The following is a 15,059-nucleotide window of genomic DNA, read 5'->3' on the forward strand; positions in this document are numbered from 1 at the left end:
TTCAGAAAAATGTGTCATTCTATCTGCCTACATATGTACAAATCTCAGACCCGTCTCAGCCCTCCTCAGCTTGTGACTTCCATTGATTTTGTGGGTCATCTTTTAATATCTTTCTACACCTCAGGAGCCAAATAATCAGTCCTTCATCATAATCATGGATCCACTGAAATTGTTAATACAAGTAGAAAAATGTCTAATATTTTAGACAAAAAAAAAAAAAAAAAAAGAAAGAGAAATCAGTGAGAAAGAAAACCACTTAAAATAAGATCTTCTATTCTCTTCTTCTAATTTAGGTACATCCATTTTATTTCTCATAGAACAATTTGAAAAAGCCAACATCATTACTTGCATGGAGCCAAATTCTGATGTTAGTTTGAAGGATGATACTAAATTACCTCTCAACATGTCCTTGAAGATCCAAGGATGTATGCTTAGAATAATTCCTAACTTACTGTAGTACCTCTTGATGCTACATTATGTTGTACAGTCATTTGCTGCTATGTACTGAGCTCTGCATGCCAGGTAAGGACAGCAGGGCTCATGGTAGTAATTACTGCTTTGTTGATCAGTGACTCAGCCTTGTTAAGGTGACTCTTTTGGTGAAATGCTGCATGCACACACATGTTCCCTATCTTATAGTGAAAACATTCAGGAGCACAATGAAGAAGCAGAACTTACAACATCCTTTTATCCTGCCCAGCCACTTTCCTTCTGGGTTGTCTGTCAGGCGAATGATTTCAATTTGATCCCCCTGCTTGACAGTCAGTTCATTCTTTCCTCCTTTGCTGTCAACACAAGCCCGTGCCTGATGAAGGACTTGGATGGGTCCTGTTAACTGCAGAGAAAAAAAACAACAAAAGAAGTCACAGATGTAGAAAAATACAGCTCTTTCCCAAACATTCACACAAAAGATAAAATAACTATCATGATGATTATTTGTTTCATTGACATTTAAAATACTACAGACAAACATAAAGACATCACCCCTACTTCCAGCTTATGAACTACAGTTAAAGCTGGGTGTTAAAAGAAAAGGCAACTACATAGAAATAAAACATCTGAGTGAGTGGCAGAAGCACAGTAATAGAAGACTAAAATCAACCTGTGGAGCTGTTTCTCATGGAACAGATTTGTATTTGATTCTACCAGCCAGCTCCGTGTAGTTACAGCAGAATTACTGATATGAAGAAGCCTTCAGTAAGATTTGGAAAGTCTTCCACATAAGTTATGTGCAGAAAATTATGCTTTATAAGCGATTCTGCAAGCACCTTAAAGTGGTGATCACCCAGTTTGGTAGAATTCAGGAGTCTCTTTATGTATGTTGAGAGGAAGCTTGTTTGGATTTTAACTTCTGTGGCTTTACTATATCAATAGTCTTGCAGAAGGGTTTGGCTGTTAACAACTATAGACTATCTTAGGAAAATCTGTTCCTATATGAAACAGATTTGCGGCTAACTCCTGACAAACATTAGCTAAACCACTATTAACTATTAATATTTGCTCTTTGCCTCATGTCTGTTTTTCATCACCGGTGCAAGGCCATGATGTGGCAGAATCACTATGGCTTTACTGTGCATAATAGAAAGGGAGAAAAATAAATCCACCTACTATGTACAATGAAAGCAAAAGCAACAGAGTGAGAACATCACAAATAAGCATCAATTAAAAGAAAATGATTGGCAATTTTGTAAACTGTGAGAGTGTGCTGACCAACAGCTCCATAAAAATGACAGAAAACAGAAAGAACTACCTCATAACTCAGATCCTAGGCTCTGACAGTAACTATAGCTCCCATACAAATGTATCCTACTCCCTTCCAAACCATTTAGGCTGGAAATCCCATTGAGCTGGAGACCAAGACAAGGGCAATGTGATGCTATTTAGTGCTGAAATCTCTTAGAGGCTCAATATGGTTGTACCTAGCTTGAGTTAAGCAAACAGAAGAAGTATATGGTTCCCAGTTTCACTTTTATGAAGGGCTTTTGGTGCTATTCAGTGAAGGAAAATTATTTTAAACTGAAAAGTGAAGAGAAATGCTTTTAAGGCTTTTTTCTTTTCATAAATAGATCATAAGGGAATTTAATGAAAACAGCATAAACACTGAAAAAAACATCTTCGTCTTCAGTACAGAGTCTGAAATTAGGCATATGCCAAACATAAAAGGGTAGATGAAAATTGTACTCAGGAATTATCCAGGTGCTTGACCTACTTAGCACAACAAACACACATCTCAGCTGTCTGCAAACTATTTTGAACTCAGCAATGCTAATTAATGAATCTTAGATGTCTTTGCCCAGTTTACAAAACAAAGTGCTTACTTTGAACTTCTTCCTTATTTCCTGCTCTTTCTTTTCTTTTTCCTTTTGTTCCTTCTTTTCTTGGTCCAGTCTTTTCTTTTCTTCCTTTTCCGACTTCTTCTCTTTTTCCCTTGATGTTCTAGAATTAACAGTGATGCAAATCTCAATAGAGGTTTCTCACCCAGTGTCAGAAAACAGCTACATGTGGCAGAAGACTACTTCTCCCAGTGAAACCAAAGATGCAAATTCTAAACCCAAATGCGGTTGCAAAAGATTGAAGAAGCAGCCCTCTCTCTTATACCACATACATAATTTAAAGCAGCTGTTTTCAAGAGGGCAATATAGCAGAAAGGAAGGCTGGCTCTGCATGTGCATGTCCAAACATTTCTGAACTAATTTTGGTAAGGAGGCTTGGAAACTGGCAGCAACATAGATGCCAAATACATATCTAGGCTACGAGTGGTTCACAAAACCCAAACTGAAGCCTGAACTGTCAGTGTAATGCTACTTTAAACTTAATTGAAAGATGGTCTACATAAAATGCAGTGCATTGTAAGCGTGCCTAATACAGGGTTCATTGCCTGTGATGCCTTGCATGCTAGATGGTACTAAGATGTGGGGATGTAAGTAGGACTATAGTTACAGATTTGCAGGTTGCTGCCAGAAGATTGGCTGGAAGACCTATGCTCTGCAGACCCTACGGAACCAATGGAGTGAGGCTCCCTCTTCTTGCTGTATCAATACTTTTGCTGAATTGATACGCTCAAATTTAAAAAAAAAAAAAATCTACAAATAAAAATACTGACTGAATGAGGAGTACTTCTTTTGGCTGTATTGCTTTAAAATTATCTATCTTCAAAGAGAATACAACAAGAAATTACTGCTGAAAGCCATTATACTTCTGAAACAATATTTTGGTGTAGGAACTTATAATCTCTTTTATTCCAAAGGAATTAGAGTGTTTCTTTACATTCTGGCATATAATGAATCCCATATATTCAGCCATTAGTGCGATGAGACACTCCTCAAAATGAAGGGCTAAAGGGTGAGCAGAGCTCTGATTCAGCTCTACAGAAATGCCAGGAGTCTTGGGCCATGAGATTTGTAAATCCAGCCGCTCATATAAATTCATTTATGTACGTTTGTATACAAAGCAAGAATAGCCAAAACAGAAGGATCTCCCTGGGACCATAATAATGAGGGAGGTGACCTTACTTTTGTTCCTAAGCTGTAATTTGAAATATTGATTTGTACATGTTCATTAGGTCAGAAATCAGACTTTTCTGTTACCTCGCTCACAGTAATCACTTTGTTTTATTAAAGAATTTCTTTTCACCCCAGAGCGTATGAGATATAAGTTGGAAAAAAACTATGAACAATCTGACTTTCTCTATGTGAAATGAATGAATCCAATAATGCTTGGCAGCACTGGAATCTATTGTGCCAGATGAAGCAGCTGTTGTAGGAAGCTTTTGCTAATAAAGATACAATAGGCTACAGGGTTTAAAATTAATACCTGATGTCATTTATGTCCTCGTACATCTCTCCATCACTTCCTTGGTCCTGTAAGGCAAAAATCATTTTCAGTGGCTCAGATACATCTGGTAAGAAGAAAATGCACCTGTTATATGAACTTCATAAAGACTATATAAAAACATTTACAGCAAGATGTAAATTCAGATGTTCTCAAGTCTAGTTACTACATTTTCAGACCCATTCTTTTTTTTTTCCTCCTGACTTTGAATTCGTGATATCACTGTTATAAAGCCCCGAATTGTTACCATCACACTAACAGTAGCACAATGCTTCATCAAAAGTGGATGTTTTAATTGCAATGCTAGTCCTGGAAAGCCTTTATCTGCAGTGATTATTGCACTGCCATGATGAAAGTGTCATGGTTAATAGCAGTAACTAACATCCCAGTCTGGAATGGTTTGGATCAAAATGGAAGACGGATTAGGTACTTGCATACATCAAGACAAACCTGTGCTTAACTGATGCAAGTCATTTACTACCAAAATAGAACAGGGGCCTTGTTTCTGGGAAAGCCCAATAAGATTAAATGTCAGAAGAAAAAGAAGGGTTTTTTTACACTCTTTTTTGTTAAAAAATAAAAACCAAGTACTGGTGTCAAGCCAGCTTTGATAATTAGCTCCAGGTTGCTCTGCTTACACAGTTTTATTTATGTCCTTCATAATAAGTACTTCTACAATTTATTGTCAATATGGCTGGATTCATTCCACAACTAATTTTCTAATTAATTGGAAGTAACTTGCACTAAAAAGGAGAAATTTATCAGGGAGGATAATGCTTACCCCATCTTTATTTCCAGGACCTGTTTAACAAAAAAAAAAAAAAACCAAAAAAGAAAAAAAAAATCACACCAAAAACAAAAACAAAAAACAAAACAAACGAAAAAAACACCAGGATATTAATTTTTTTTGTACAAAAGCAATCCACTCTAGAGTTAATTCTTTACAGACTGCTAAAACATAAGTGGTATTAACTGGAAATAAATGCAGACTCCTGCTTTCACTGAGGATCTGAGAGTGAAAAAAATAGAGGTTTTCAAGGTATTTTTTCTTTTACTTTGTAAAGTAGACATACCTGCCATAAACACTTTACTTCATCTGCTGTTTTCTAAAAAATAACATATTTCACCACATTTTTAGAAGTGAAAAATTTGTTTTCAAGATTCTTCAGTGACACTAACATACTTACCTATGCAATTTTTATGCAAAAATATCTACTTACACAAGAAAATCAACGTTAAAAAAAGACAAATCCGTCTGAGCAGACCACATAAAACTTTCTTGTGCCAGCCCTGCAGCTGAATAGGGGGTGCAAAGGTTTTCCTGTTAAGCCGGTGTCTGCCCTGGGCTGCAGGAGAAGGAAATCTGAATCCACCGCTTCCTCCTCCCTGCACAGGTAAGCTCGGTAAGCAAAGAGCTTGGGCTCAGATGCAGTTCCAGCACCCACACTGCTGTGCAGCACAGATGGCCATCGTGCTGAAGGATACATTCTGTGCCTGGCACAGACTGATGCCTCCAGAGCAGAGATCAGAAGGCAGACTGAAATTCTTTGTGTTGCAATCTGCTTGCTTCTCTGGCTGCTCCTGGTACAACACAACCACTCACTGCCTCTTACAGAAGGCAGATCAGAAAGAAATACTAAAAGCACAATGAATATATTATTATTCTCTTAATGAAATATAAAACAATGCCTATTTCACCAGGGCACACAGCTTCAGCTCTGAAAGAACAGCATTCATTTGGATTTGGATTTTCAAATCTGGTAATTTGCTGTCCCAGTACCTTTAACGGAACAACAAAATAAAAACAGAGGGAGCAGGGGGAGAGAGTGGAAGAGAGATATTTAAAGCAGTTCTTGAGAGTATGTAATATTAATTCTAAAAGAGCTACATGAGAAAAACTTCACTCATAAAACTGCAGTACCAGCATAATCAGTTACACAAATCATTCACAAACACATTAAGATAAATATGCCTTTGCCTCTCTTATAAGTACAACTTTCTTACAGCTTCATATAGCTGTAATTAATTAAAACTTACCCATCCTACCCTGTAAAAGAAATTCAACATCATCATAATTTTCTTCAGTGTCTGGATTTCTGTAAATAAGAAAAAGGGAACATGTGAAAGCTATAAAGATGATTCTATGATTGCATTTTTGTATAACTATTTTTTCTGGTGCTTTCTTCAATTATCTTATAGAATGGCAGGGCACTCTGTTGAGCCTTATACGTTCCTTAAGTACTCCTGCAATTCCCTAAGCTGCTCTTCCTGTGATTAGGTTTCTCACACAAGGAACACCTAGATCCGGAGTATGAATGGAGAAAATGAGCTGAAGGCACTCAGATACCATGGAGATGGGTGTGGTACGAGAAATACAATAGGCAGATGGGCTGACCCAATGGAGTGTCTGTTGCTCATCTTAATCACGCTCGCGGATGAGGGCTTCTCACACAACGTACATACAGAACGCCAGATGTTTTGCACAACGTTAAATATAGCTCTACAAACTGCTCCCTGACTTGTATGGCAAGTGCAAACAAGGGACGGGAGAAACCACATTGTAAGGGTAGGCCGGGTACAAGGTCTCTGGTGTTGGATCTAAACGTGCTGCCAAACCGAGAGAAGTAAGAAAGTGAAAATTTAGCTGGCAATTACATTAGAGATCTCTAACTTTCGAACAGTTTATAATAATCGAATGAGGACTATCGACCCGAGCATTCACTCATCAGAGGCGCGTCACGGGAGCGAGGAGAGGAGAACGGGAGCACCCCTAACAAACACCGACCCCGAACCGCCGCCGCCGCCAGGGGGGGACGCAGCGCGGCTCCCGGATGCAGCAGAGCTCAGGGCGCAGCCGGCTCCCCGCCTATCTCCCCGTCTGCTCTTTGAAGCCAGCTGCTAAGCAGGAGGGCTCGATATTTTCCTCGGCGTGTTTCCGGTCAGTTTGCACGCCGTAAAGAAGTGCTCTCTCTTCTTCGCCGCTGTAGGTTTCCCGATTAGCTGGTGGCTTTTCGAAGAAGGGCGAAGTAAGACCGAGGCGTAGAGGAGGCTTCTAAGATTATCGCGGGCGGCCAGGCTGCGCTCCGTCGTGCGGTTTCACACCGCTGAGCTCGGTTCCTCGCGCTCGCACGGCGGGGTGTCAGCTAAGACGGACAGACCCTCCTGACTCCTTCCCTCCGGGAAAATGCACGGGAAGGCTTGCGCTATTGACTCAGCTCACTTTCTGTAAGCATACGAAATGTACTCCTCTTTGGAGTACAAAAGCCAGCAGGTGTCTGTCTGCTCCTTCCCCTACCCCCTTACCAAGGGGCAGAGAAAGCGTTCTTACAAGTAACGCTATCTGGGGAAACAACTAAATACATAGAGAATCCAAATTAAGAAAACTTTTCCATACAGGGCAGGGAAAGGGTAAGATGAGCAAAATGCCCAGAAAACTGGAAAAGCGTCTTCAGCTGCTACTACATGAACAAATAGGCAGAAATAGGAGAGAAGACAAAAGACCTCGGATGTTAAGCTCACTTACATTGTTCCAGAGCTGGTCTTGACATTTCTGGGCGGCAGGCTGGGAGCTGCAGGGGTGTACAGGGTTGGGTGAGAGGCTGGTGGAGGAGGTGGTGCAGGTAGGGAGGCTGCTGCTGGGGAGGGGGCCATTTGTTTAAACCCGTCATTCTTAGGGCCTGAAAAACAAACAAATAAATAAAAAAACAAAAACAGAACAGACTAAATTAACCAAGCAAACAGCTCAAGAAGGATAGAAAATGAAAACCTCAAGTTCTGCCTAGAAGAATGTAATGCCTACAGCAGTCTTGAAAATATTTTTGCAAACATCTGAGTGAGATACTAAAACATCAGTTTGTCCAGTGTATAAGCTGTTGTGTTCTCAAATAATCATTTATTCTACAACGTGCTTGCAGTGATCAGTGTCACAGAAGCAGTGATGCAGTCTTGCTGGAGTTTTCCTTGCTCAAAAACAAAGTTTAAAGGGAAAGGATGAGAAATGAAAAGACTTGGTATTGATTAAAAGCTGTACAGGTCTCTGTACACCTTGAAGTAAGTTTGTAATGTCATCTATAGAAGATTGGATCTAGTTTTTTAATTAGCAAGCCTATACTAGTAAAGATGCAGTGTGGGAAGTTACACCCTCAACAAACAGGTGGTAGTCTTAAAAACAAGATGATGCAGTGCAGGAGAAACACAGAAGCCATAATTATATGAGTAGACTGCACTGTGTACTGCGCTGAATGTGTGCTCCACACAGAGGCTGCAACCAAAACTGTCTTAACTATTGCTTTGAGAGTTCACATTCAGACAAGTTACTCACACATATTCAAACAAAATCACTGTCTGGATACATGATGTTAAGCATGGGATTATATTTTAACTAGCATTAGTGGATTAAAAGCTACCTAGAAGGAATTCTTCCCAGCTGTATGGAGCAAAGTCCAGCAAATTCTAAGAAAGAGAGAAGCAGGAGAAGAAAGGGTATTCACATGTCAGTTAAACCAACAACAATCAGAAAGAACCATTTTGTCTTCTGGAGGTTCTCTTCGAGTTTACACCTGCGTAGTGAGATGAATATCTTGTCACGAACAGAATAATCTTCAGAGTGTTGGAAAAAAAAAGTGGCTTAAACATAAAACAAAAAGTATTTAGTAATGGTTAATATCCAGACAGAAACTTAGTAGGACTACTGAAGGAGCTTTCCTTAGCTGTTTGGGAATTTGAAATTCAGTGGAAAAAGCTCTCGTACAGATTCTCTTTTTTGTAAATTTATAAAACAGAATGTTTAATTTATCCATAATGCATGCACACAAAAAAATGTTAAGAATCCCATTACCTGTCTCTTTTGGGATGATGTCATTTTAACAGTATCATGAAACAGAATGAGGAGCCTGAAGCCTATTGTATTACAGAATAAAACACTGGACAATATAGATGTTCTGTGCTTCATTTCTCCACATCATTGTTGGGGCAGAAAACAGGAGTTATTCTTATCTCCTTACATTAGTAGACATGAATGTGGCAGGGAAGTTGCTATACTAGGTTTATTTTACCTATTTTTGGTAACAAATACCAGAACAAACTGAATTTGTCATGTACTCCATCTAAAGTGCTGGCCAGCCATTTGCTGCTCAGAGCTAGACGTGTGTATGAACGGTACTTCTTCTTGACAACCTCCTAGTCTGTAACTGCTGTGAGTTTAGATAAGCTAAACGTGGCTTCTGCATGTTAACAGTTCTCAAAAAAATTATCTTCCATGGACTTGTGCAGTCTTTCCTTCTCCCCATGCAAGTGCACTGTAATGACAATATGCTGGCAAGAATCACAAAGCCTACATCAACACAGGTTGGGAAGGGACTTTTAGGGCCACCTGACACAGGCTCCCTCTCCAAGCAGAGTCAGTAAGTAGCTCATGGCTCCTTGAAGCAATACCTGAACATACATATCAACAAAAGTAAGTTTGATGAGATTAAAATGTGTGAGATCATAAAACTTTAATGCCAAAAGTGCAGTTTTCTTCAAAAGCCTAGCCCCAAAACAATGTGAAATAATACTTTCTCTGAGTACTGAAGAGACTGCAGCAGTGATAACGTACACCAGCTGGAAAGAGCCCAAGGAAGAACAGTGTGAATGATTAGATATCGTGAAGAAGTGAATTCCTGAGACACTGAATGAATTGTGATCATTTTGGTGAAGATGACAAGACTGAAGGAAAGCCAAAAAGAATACATAAAAGTCTCTGGCCAAGAAAAACAGTTCTTTTTTAAAAAATAAAAACAACAACAGAAAACATCCCTTCTCTCTCCATTTATATGGCAGAGAAGACAAGAAGTAATGAGCTTAAAGACAAGCACTAGCTATTAGGGAGCATTTTTCTAGTTTTCCTGGTTTGGAACTGCAGGCAACCAAATATCAATCTAAGGAGCATTAGCAAAAAGCTTTTTTTCTCAAAACTTTCTAATTGTATGAAGATTTCTTAAGGGTAGGACTCCAAAAAATTAGTATTTTAGTCTCAAAATTGTAATGTATTTGACCTTTGTCACATCATTGTCCTTTTTCAGCTCTCAGGTTGTTTATCCTCTCTCTTGTCTAGATCTTTTTTTTTTACAAGGCACTGAACTACCTAATTTTCACTTAACTTTTATTTAATTCTCATTTATCTCTTCAGAGTCTCTCTTCATTGAGACTACCAGCTATAATCCCTTATTTCTCTGACGTCCCTGATGGAGATTAATAGCACTAAGTTAAACAGTTTAACACTGTTTAAGTGTTTCTCTGCAGCTGGATCCTTTCAAGTGAATTCTAATCAAAGAATGAAGGCAGAAAGACTGTTTTCATAAAAGCAATGTTATTTGGCATTGATTATACTCTAAAACTTTTGTGTTTTAACTGCCAATCCCATATCAACTTTTCCACGGTGATATATCATCCAACAGTATTGCTACTGTGATTAGTCTGTAGGACTAAGGTAATGATTCTGTTCAAGTTCCTGTGCGTAGTACTCCTTCCATCCTCTTGAGAGCCAAATCAAAGCAAAAAGAAAAAAATGTCAGGAAAGAACTCCAGATGCATTTTAGATTAAATACCTTTTAATTCTTTTTAAGTATAAGGATTGAACAACTTATCTGTTTTTATCTATTTTCATTGCTTGAATCTTAGATGAATGGAATGGTCGTCGTGATAATGGAAACATAGCTTTTTCTGTTCTCTAACTGTTGAACTGACTCTTCTCTGGATTTAGAGGTGCAATTATCTACACCTACACAAACTGAGACTGCTCTGAGTATAAAATGCTTTAATTCTAATACTGAAAATAATGGGATGAGTGAGATAGAAAGGCAACACTCGGTATGAAAAGGCTGTTAGGAGGCTTACAGAGACAAAGCTGTCATGATGTTTCAGTAGAACTTTATATATTTATTTGTTTGTTTATTTATTTATTTGTATTGGAGCAGTTTAATTTGATCTCCTTCTCTCTTTTTGAGTCTCATAGATTTGGTACTCTGAGGATTCAAAAAGGTTCTGTGCTGGTACTGGAACTGAAGTCAGCTCTGGACAGTCAGTATGAGAGATTAAATCAAAACTGTCTCCTAGTTAAGCGGTGCCTAAAGGAAGCCACAGGAAGCATTGTAGACCATCACTGTATGACAGCTTTGATTACTAACACTGCTTCCAAATGGCCTCTTCTCTGTTCTCTGCTTTTTCACATACCAGGAGGCACTGAGAAAGCAGGTAAAGAAACTGAAATTCTTGACAAAGAAATGAAAGACTGGATGAAATGGAATTAGTTCCTCAAATCATGTGCAGTTGTAGAGAAGCTAAGAGAAGTTTGCCGTAGAAACTTTCCATAAAAATAAACAAAAATTGCTGCTAATTGTGATTGATAATAAACTTTTAAAATCATCCTTTAGCACTCACAGCAGAACTGAGCACAGAACACAGTAAACTGTTCGCCTATGGGCTTAGGAGCCTTTTCTAACCGTTTCTGTATGTGCAGTTAGCAGAGGTCAGCTGCATTCCTGCAGAACATTTGTGTATCAGGAAATTCAGGACACTTTTGATGTAAAGTATATACCTTGACCCTTGCCATTCCTGGCTTGTGAAAGAGATACTGAATCATCTTCAGTAGCTAACACAACGTCTGGAGGCAGAACTCATCTTTGCTTTTCATCCAAGTATCCTGCATTATAATTTTAGTAAAAATCAGCCTGAGTAACATCCATGCTTTACTGTGTGAATTCAAAGAGAAACTAATGAAAACAAACAAACAACAGCAACCACAAAAGCATGCAAACAAAAAATAAACAGATAAACCCAATTCCTTGGCACCCCTGTACTCTGTTTGAGGTTAGTAAAAAGGGAAGATACCCTTTGTCTCCTTACTAAAAGTCGTCCATGACTGCCTCAAAATGCTGCATTTCTCAGCCCTGAGATAGTGACACCAGAAACACCTAGCAGTCCTGGAAGACAACCCCAGCAGCACCTCCTTTCCTTACTGGAGGAACACATGCAACAAGCAGTACTGAGATGAAACAGGAGTCTGATGAGAACCAGTGCTTCAGCAAAGACCTGTTCTCCCCAGTCCTTTTCAGATTCACAAATTTTATGATTCAGGCTTCAATGCTGACAAAGCTGAACTGATACATCTCTATATATCCTCTTCCCTGAATATCAGGGTGTTTTATTGCTTGGATGAGAGACTATGAAAACAAATGAGGAACAGTATCAAATTGTCAGCCTGAGCAGAACAGAAGCAAAGAAAAAAAAAAATAAGCACAGTAAAGCACTCACAGCTGCAGTTCAGCTCCCATGAGTTGAAGGCACAAACCACTGATCAGTTCAATCTGTGATTCCTTGGCACTAAGCTATTAAGTAGCAATGGTGAAAAATAATAGTTTTGATAATTGCCTATGAGGTAGGAAGCAATCCCATTTTGCACAGCTTCAGCTATTCATATTTTTCTTGAACCTTGGCTGGATTGCAGCAAATATGAATGTCTACTGAGATTGAAAAGGACCTCTAAAGGCCATTTCGTCCAACCTCTGCTTAAGCAGGAACGGTCAGAGCAGGATGCTTAGGACCATGTCCAGACTGCTTTTGTAATCTTAACTGCAAGAACTGTGAACTACATTTAAGGTATCGGGCCACAACATCTAGGCCTCAATCCAGAAATTTCTAATTGAAGAATGCATACTAAAAAAGAGAAACTGGATGTACAGAGCGCGATAACTTCAAGTTCACTCTCATCGCACCTACTTCACCAAAAATGTATCAAAAAACATTTTAAAGAAAACCTGTTCCATAAGAAATAATTTCCTTGTATATGTAGGGGAAAAGCTGTTTCTTCATTTCATATCCTAAAAACCAGACCATCTCTCTTTCCTTAGTCTATGGAAAGACCTCCTTCCTTATGATGCTACTGATGAGGAGTCACCCCTTTCTGGTTTTGTTAATGTAGAGAAAAACTAACAATCTGCTACTGTAAGGAGATCCCAAACTTTCTACAGGATAAATGCCTGGAATTTCATACTTCTTAATTAATTTGTTTTTGTTTTTTTTTTTTTTCACGACAGAAAAAGGACTTCAGATTTTCTAGGTAGTTACACTGCTGGTCAAAACTTCTGCATTTTGAAGTAACAATTTATTTTACAAAATAAAATTCTTTTGAGCTGCTTTGCAAATGTGGTATTGTTTTTCAGTTTTACTGCAACACGTGTCACCATTTCTACATGCAAGATCTGGGAAGGCTTCTGGGTTTTACAAAGAATTTGCTGAGAACCTACAACAACATTTGCAGCAGCTGATCACCCACTTCCTACTTTATTCATAATTTGCAGAGAGCTGATCTCTGCTCTGCTTCCCTAACCTGCTTATTGATTTAGATACAAGTCATTATTCCGTGTTTCATTATTATGCTCCTTTGGAGCTGCGAAGGTAAACAGGCTATGCTTGCAAGATTTCTGAAGCTCAGTGCTTTTGATATGCTGTTATCAGACATGCAGTAACCGTACAGGCGTTGAGATTACAGGAGACACTGCTCATGCCTGCAAAACAAAGAGCACAAAATGGTTTTGATTTTGCCCTCCTTGAGTCCAGGTCCTACCTTAAGACATACTTGAATACAGTCTTTATTTATTTTTTTTTTCTTCTCAGCTCTCCTGACTGTTCTTGATCTTAGACAATAAAGATGGTTTCTCAGTATTATTCAGAGGAAGTTACCTCCCACAAAAGGGAAATTTTGGAGGAGGGAAATGAGGAAAATAAAGACTTAGCTCTGCTTAGCTCCTTCTGTTTGAAGAAAACATTACTGATATTTGCTCATACATCATGGAAAACAGGATCTGAGCAGATAGATAGAAAATTTGTCCCTCTTTTCCAAGTAGAACACCTCATTGATCTAAACTGGGAAATATTTTCTTCAGCTAAGTGGTACTTCAGTGCCTTACATTCACAAGATGACATAGAGACCACAAATCGCATACCTTGATGACTGTATATCCCATTCTACGTGAGACTGTAGAAACAAATGGATGAGGGGTAAAAGAACACCAGAAAAATCTACAAATGAGGTTGCTATCTGAAAAACATTAAATGTACAATCAGTCTTGAGCTGTATGGTAGCTAAATATGAGATTGAATATTCAGAATACTTTGGGCAGAGCTGACTGGCATGAGGGAAGTGATTTCAAACAACTGATGTGTAATATATAGAAGCCAATCCTTATCTAAAGGAGAACCAATTTAATTCCCCTTTGAGCTGTAGGTAAAACTTTTAGTTGTTTGATGAACAAACTCTAATTATTAGTATTATTATTATTTTTAATGAGAAATATTTATAAACCTGAACCAATTAATTTTATATTGTACAGGAAAAATATATGCAGGAGAAAAACAGAAGTTTGAAGTATTCAGAGATGGAGTAAATGCAAGATAGTAGTAGTTTAAAATTAATTAAACAAACGAAAGAAGAGCTTGACAATTTTTTTGACTCGTTCAGTGTAAAAAAACAAGGACATCATGCGGAGCGTACAGTTCTATTTTAAAAATAACCATAGAAGTGCAAACACTGATATTCTATATGAAGTGTCAGTTGCATAAAAAATTTCCCATGCTACAAAATCTTGCATTCAAGTCAGGGGCTTTTTGCTCATTTATCTTCCGGATCTGCAAACAAGGAACATCACTGTTCCAAATTTAAAATTTCAGGAAGGCTCAGTTTCAGGAGGAAACTGATAATATCAGATATGTTCATTGATAAAACAAATTCTTTAGGATAAAATTGTCAGTATACTGCTTAAAAAGCTTCCTAAGACCTTAATGTTTAAATTACATCAGTACTGAATAATTACTTTAGTATTTAATAATTAATGTCAAAGCATTCAAGAATAACTAGCTGTTTCCTACAAGAAGTATTCGGCTAACTAAAAGAACTTAATTATTTTCAGAAACTAGATATAAAGAACTTGATGAAAATGATCTTTAAAAAATGTCTCAAATGATAAATGGAAGATTTGAAGTATGAGAAATTACTGTCTTTCAGAATAGAAGCTATATAAAGAAAAATTTTCATGGCAGTTTTAGTGGAAGTTTGTATATAATTATGTTTAATGAAGATAGCTGTATTTCTCTACACCTGATTCAATCCTACAAGATCTTTTTTCTGAAAATGGAGCAAAAATTTTGTCTTGACTTTTCAGGTCGAAGTACATTTGCAAGATATACCATAA

At 38.0% G+C, this 15,059-nt stretch overlaps 1 protein-coding gene across 5 annotated transcripts in view; it reads right to left on the minus strand.

The window, feature by feature from the left end:
• The window catches only part of FYB1 (FYN binding protein 1), a 69,249-nt gene that overhangs the window by 15,741 nt on the left and 38,449 nt on the right, over window positions 1–15,059 (minus strand). For all 5 annotated transcript variants that reach the window (XM_085212750.1, XM_085212749.1, XM_085212747.1 and 2 more), the window contains exons 3-8: window positions 7,355–7,508; window positions 5,869–5,927; window positions 4,613–4,632; window positions 3,814–3,860; window positions 2,319–2,436; window positions 679–835 (exon numbers count right to left, since the gene is read on the minus strand). In XM_085212750.1, the coding sequence (XP_085068876.1) occupies window positions 679–835; window positions 2,319–2,436; window positions 3,814–3,860; window positions 4,613–4,632; window positions 5,869–5,927; window positions 7,355–7,508 (555 nt within the window). The remainder of the gene's footprint in view (window positions 1–678; window positions 836–2,318; window positions 2,437–3,813; window positions 3,861–4,612; window positions 4,633–5,868; window positions 5,928–7,354; window positions 7,509–15,059) is intronic.

The sequence above is a fragment of the Meleagris gallopavo genome, chromosome Z, assembly GCF_905368555.1.
Source record: "Meleagris gallopavo chromosome Z, MGAL_WU_HG_1.1, whole genome shotgun sequence".
NCBI classification, from domain to species: domain Eukaryota; kingdom Metazoa; phylum Chordata; class Aves; order Galliformes; family Phasianidae; genus Meleagris; species Meleagris gallopavo.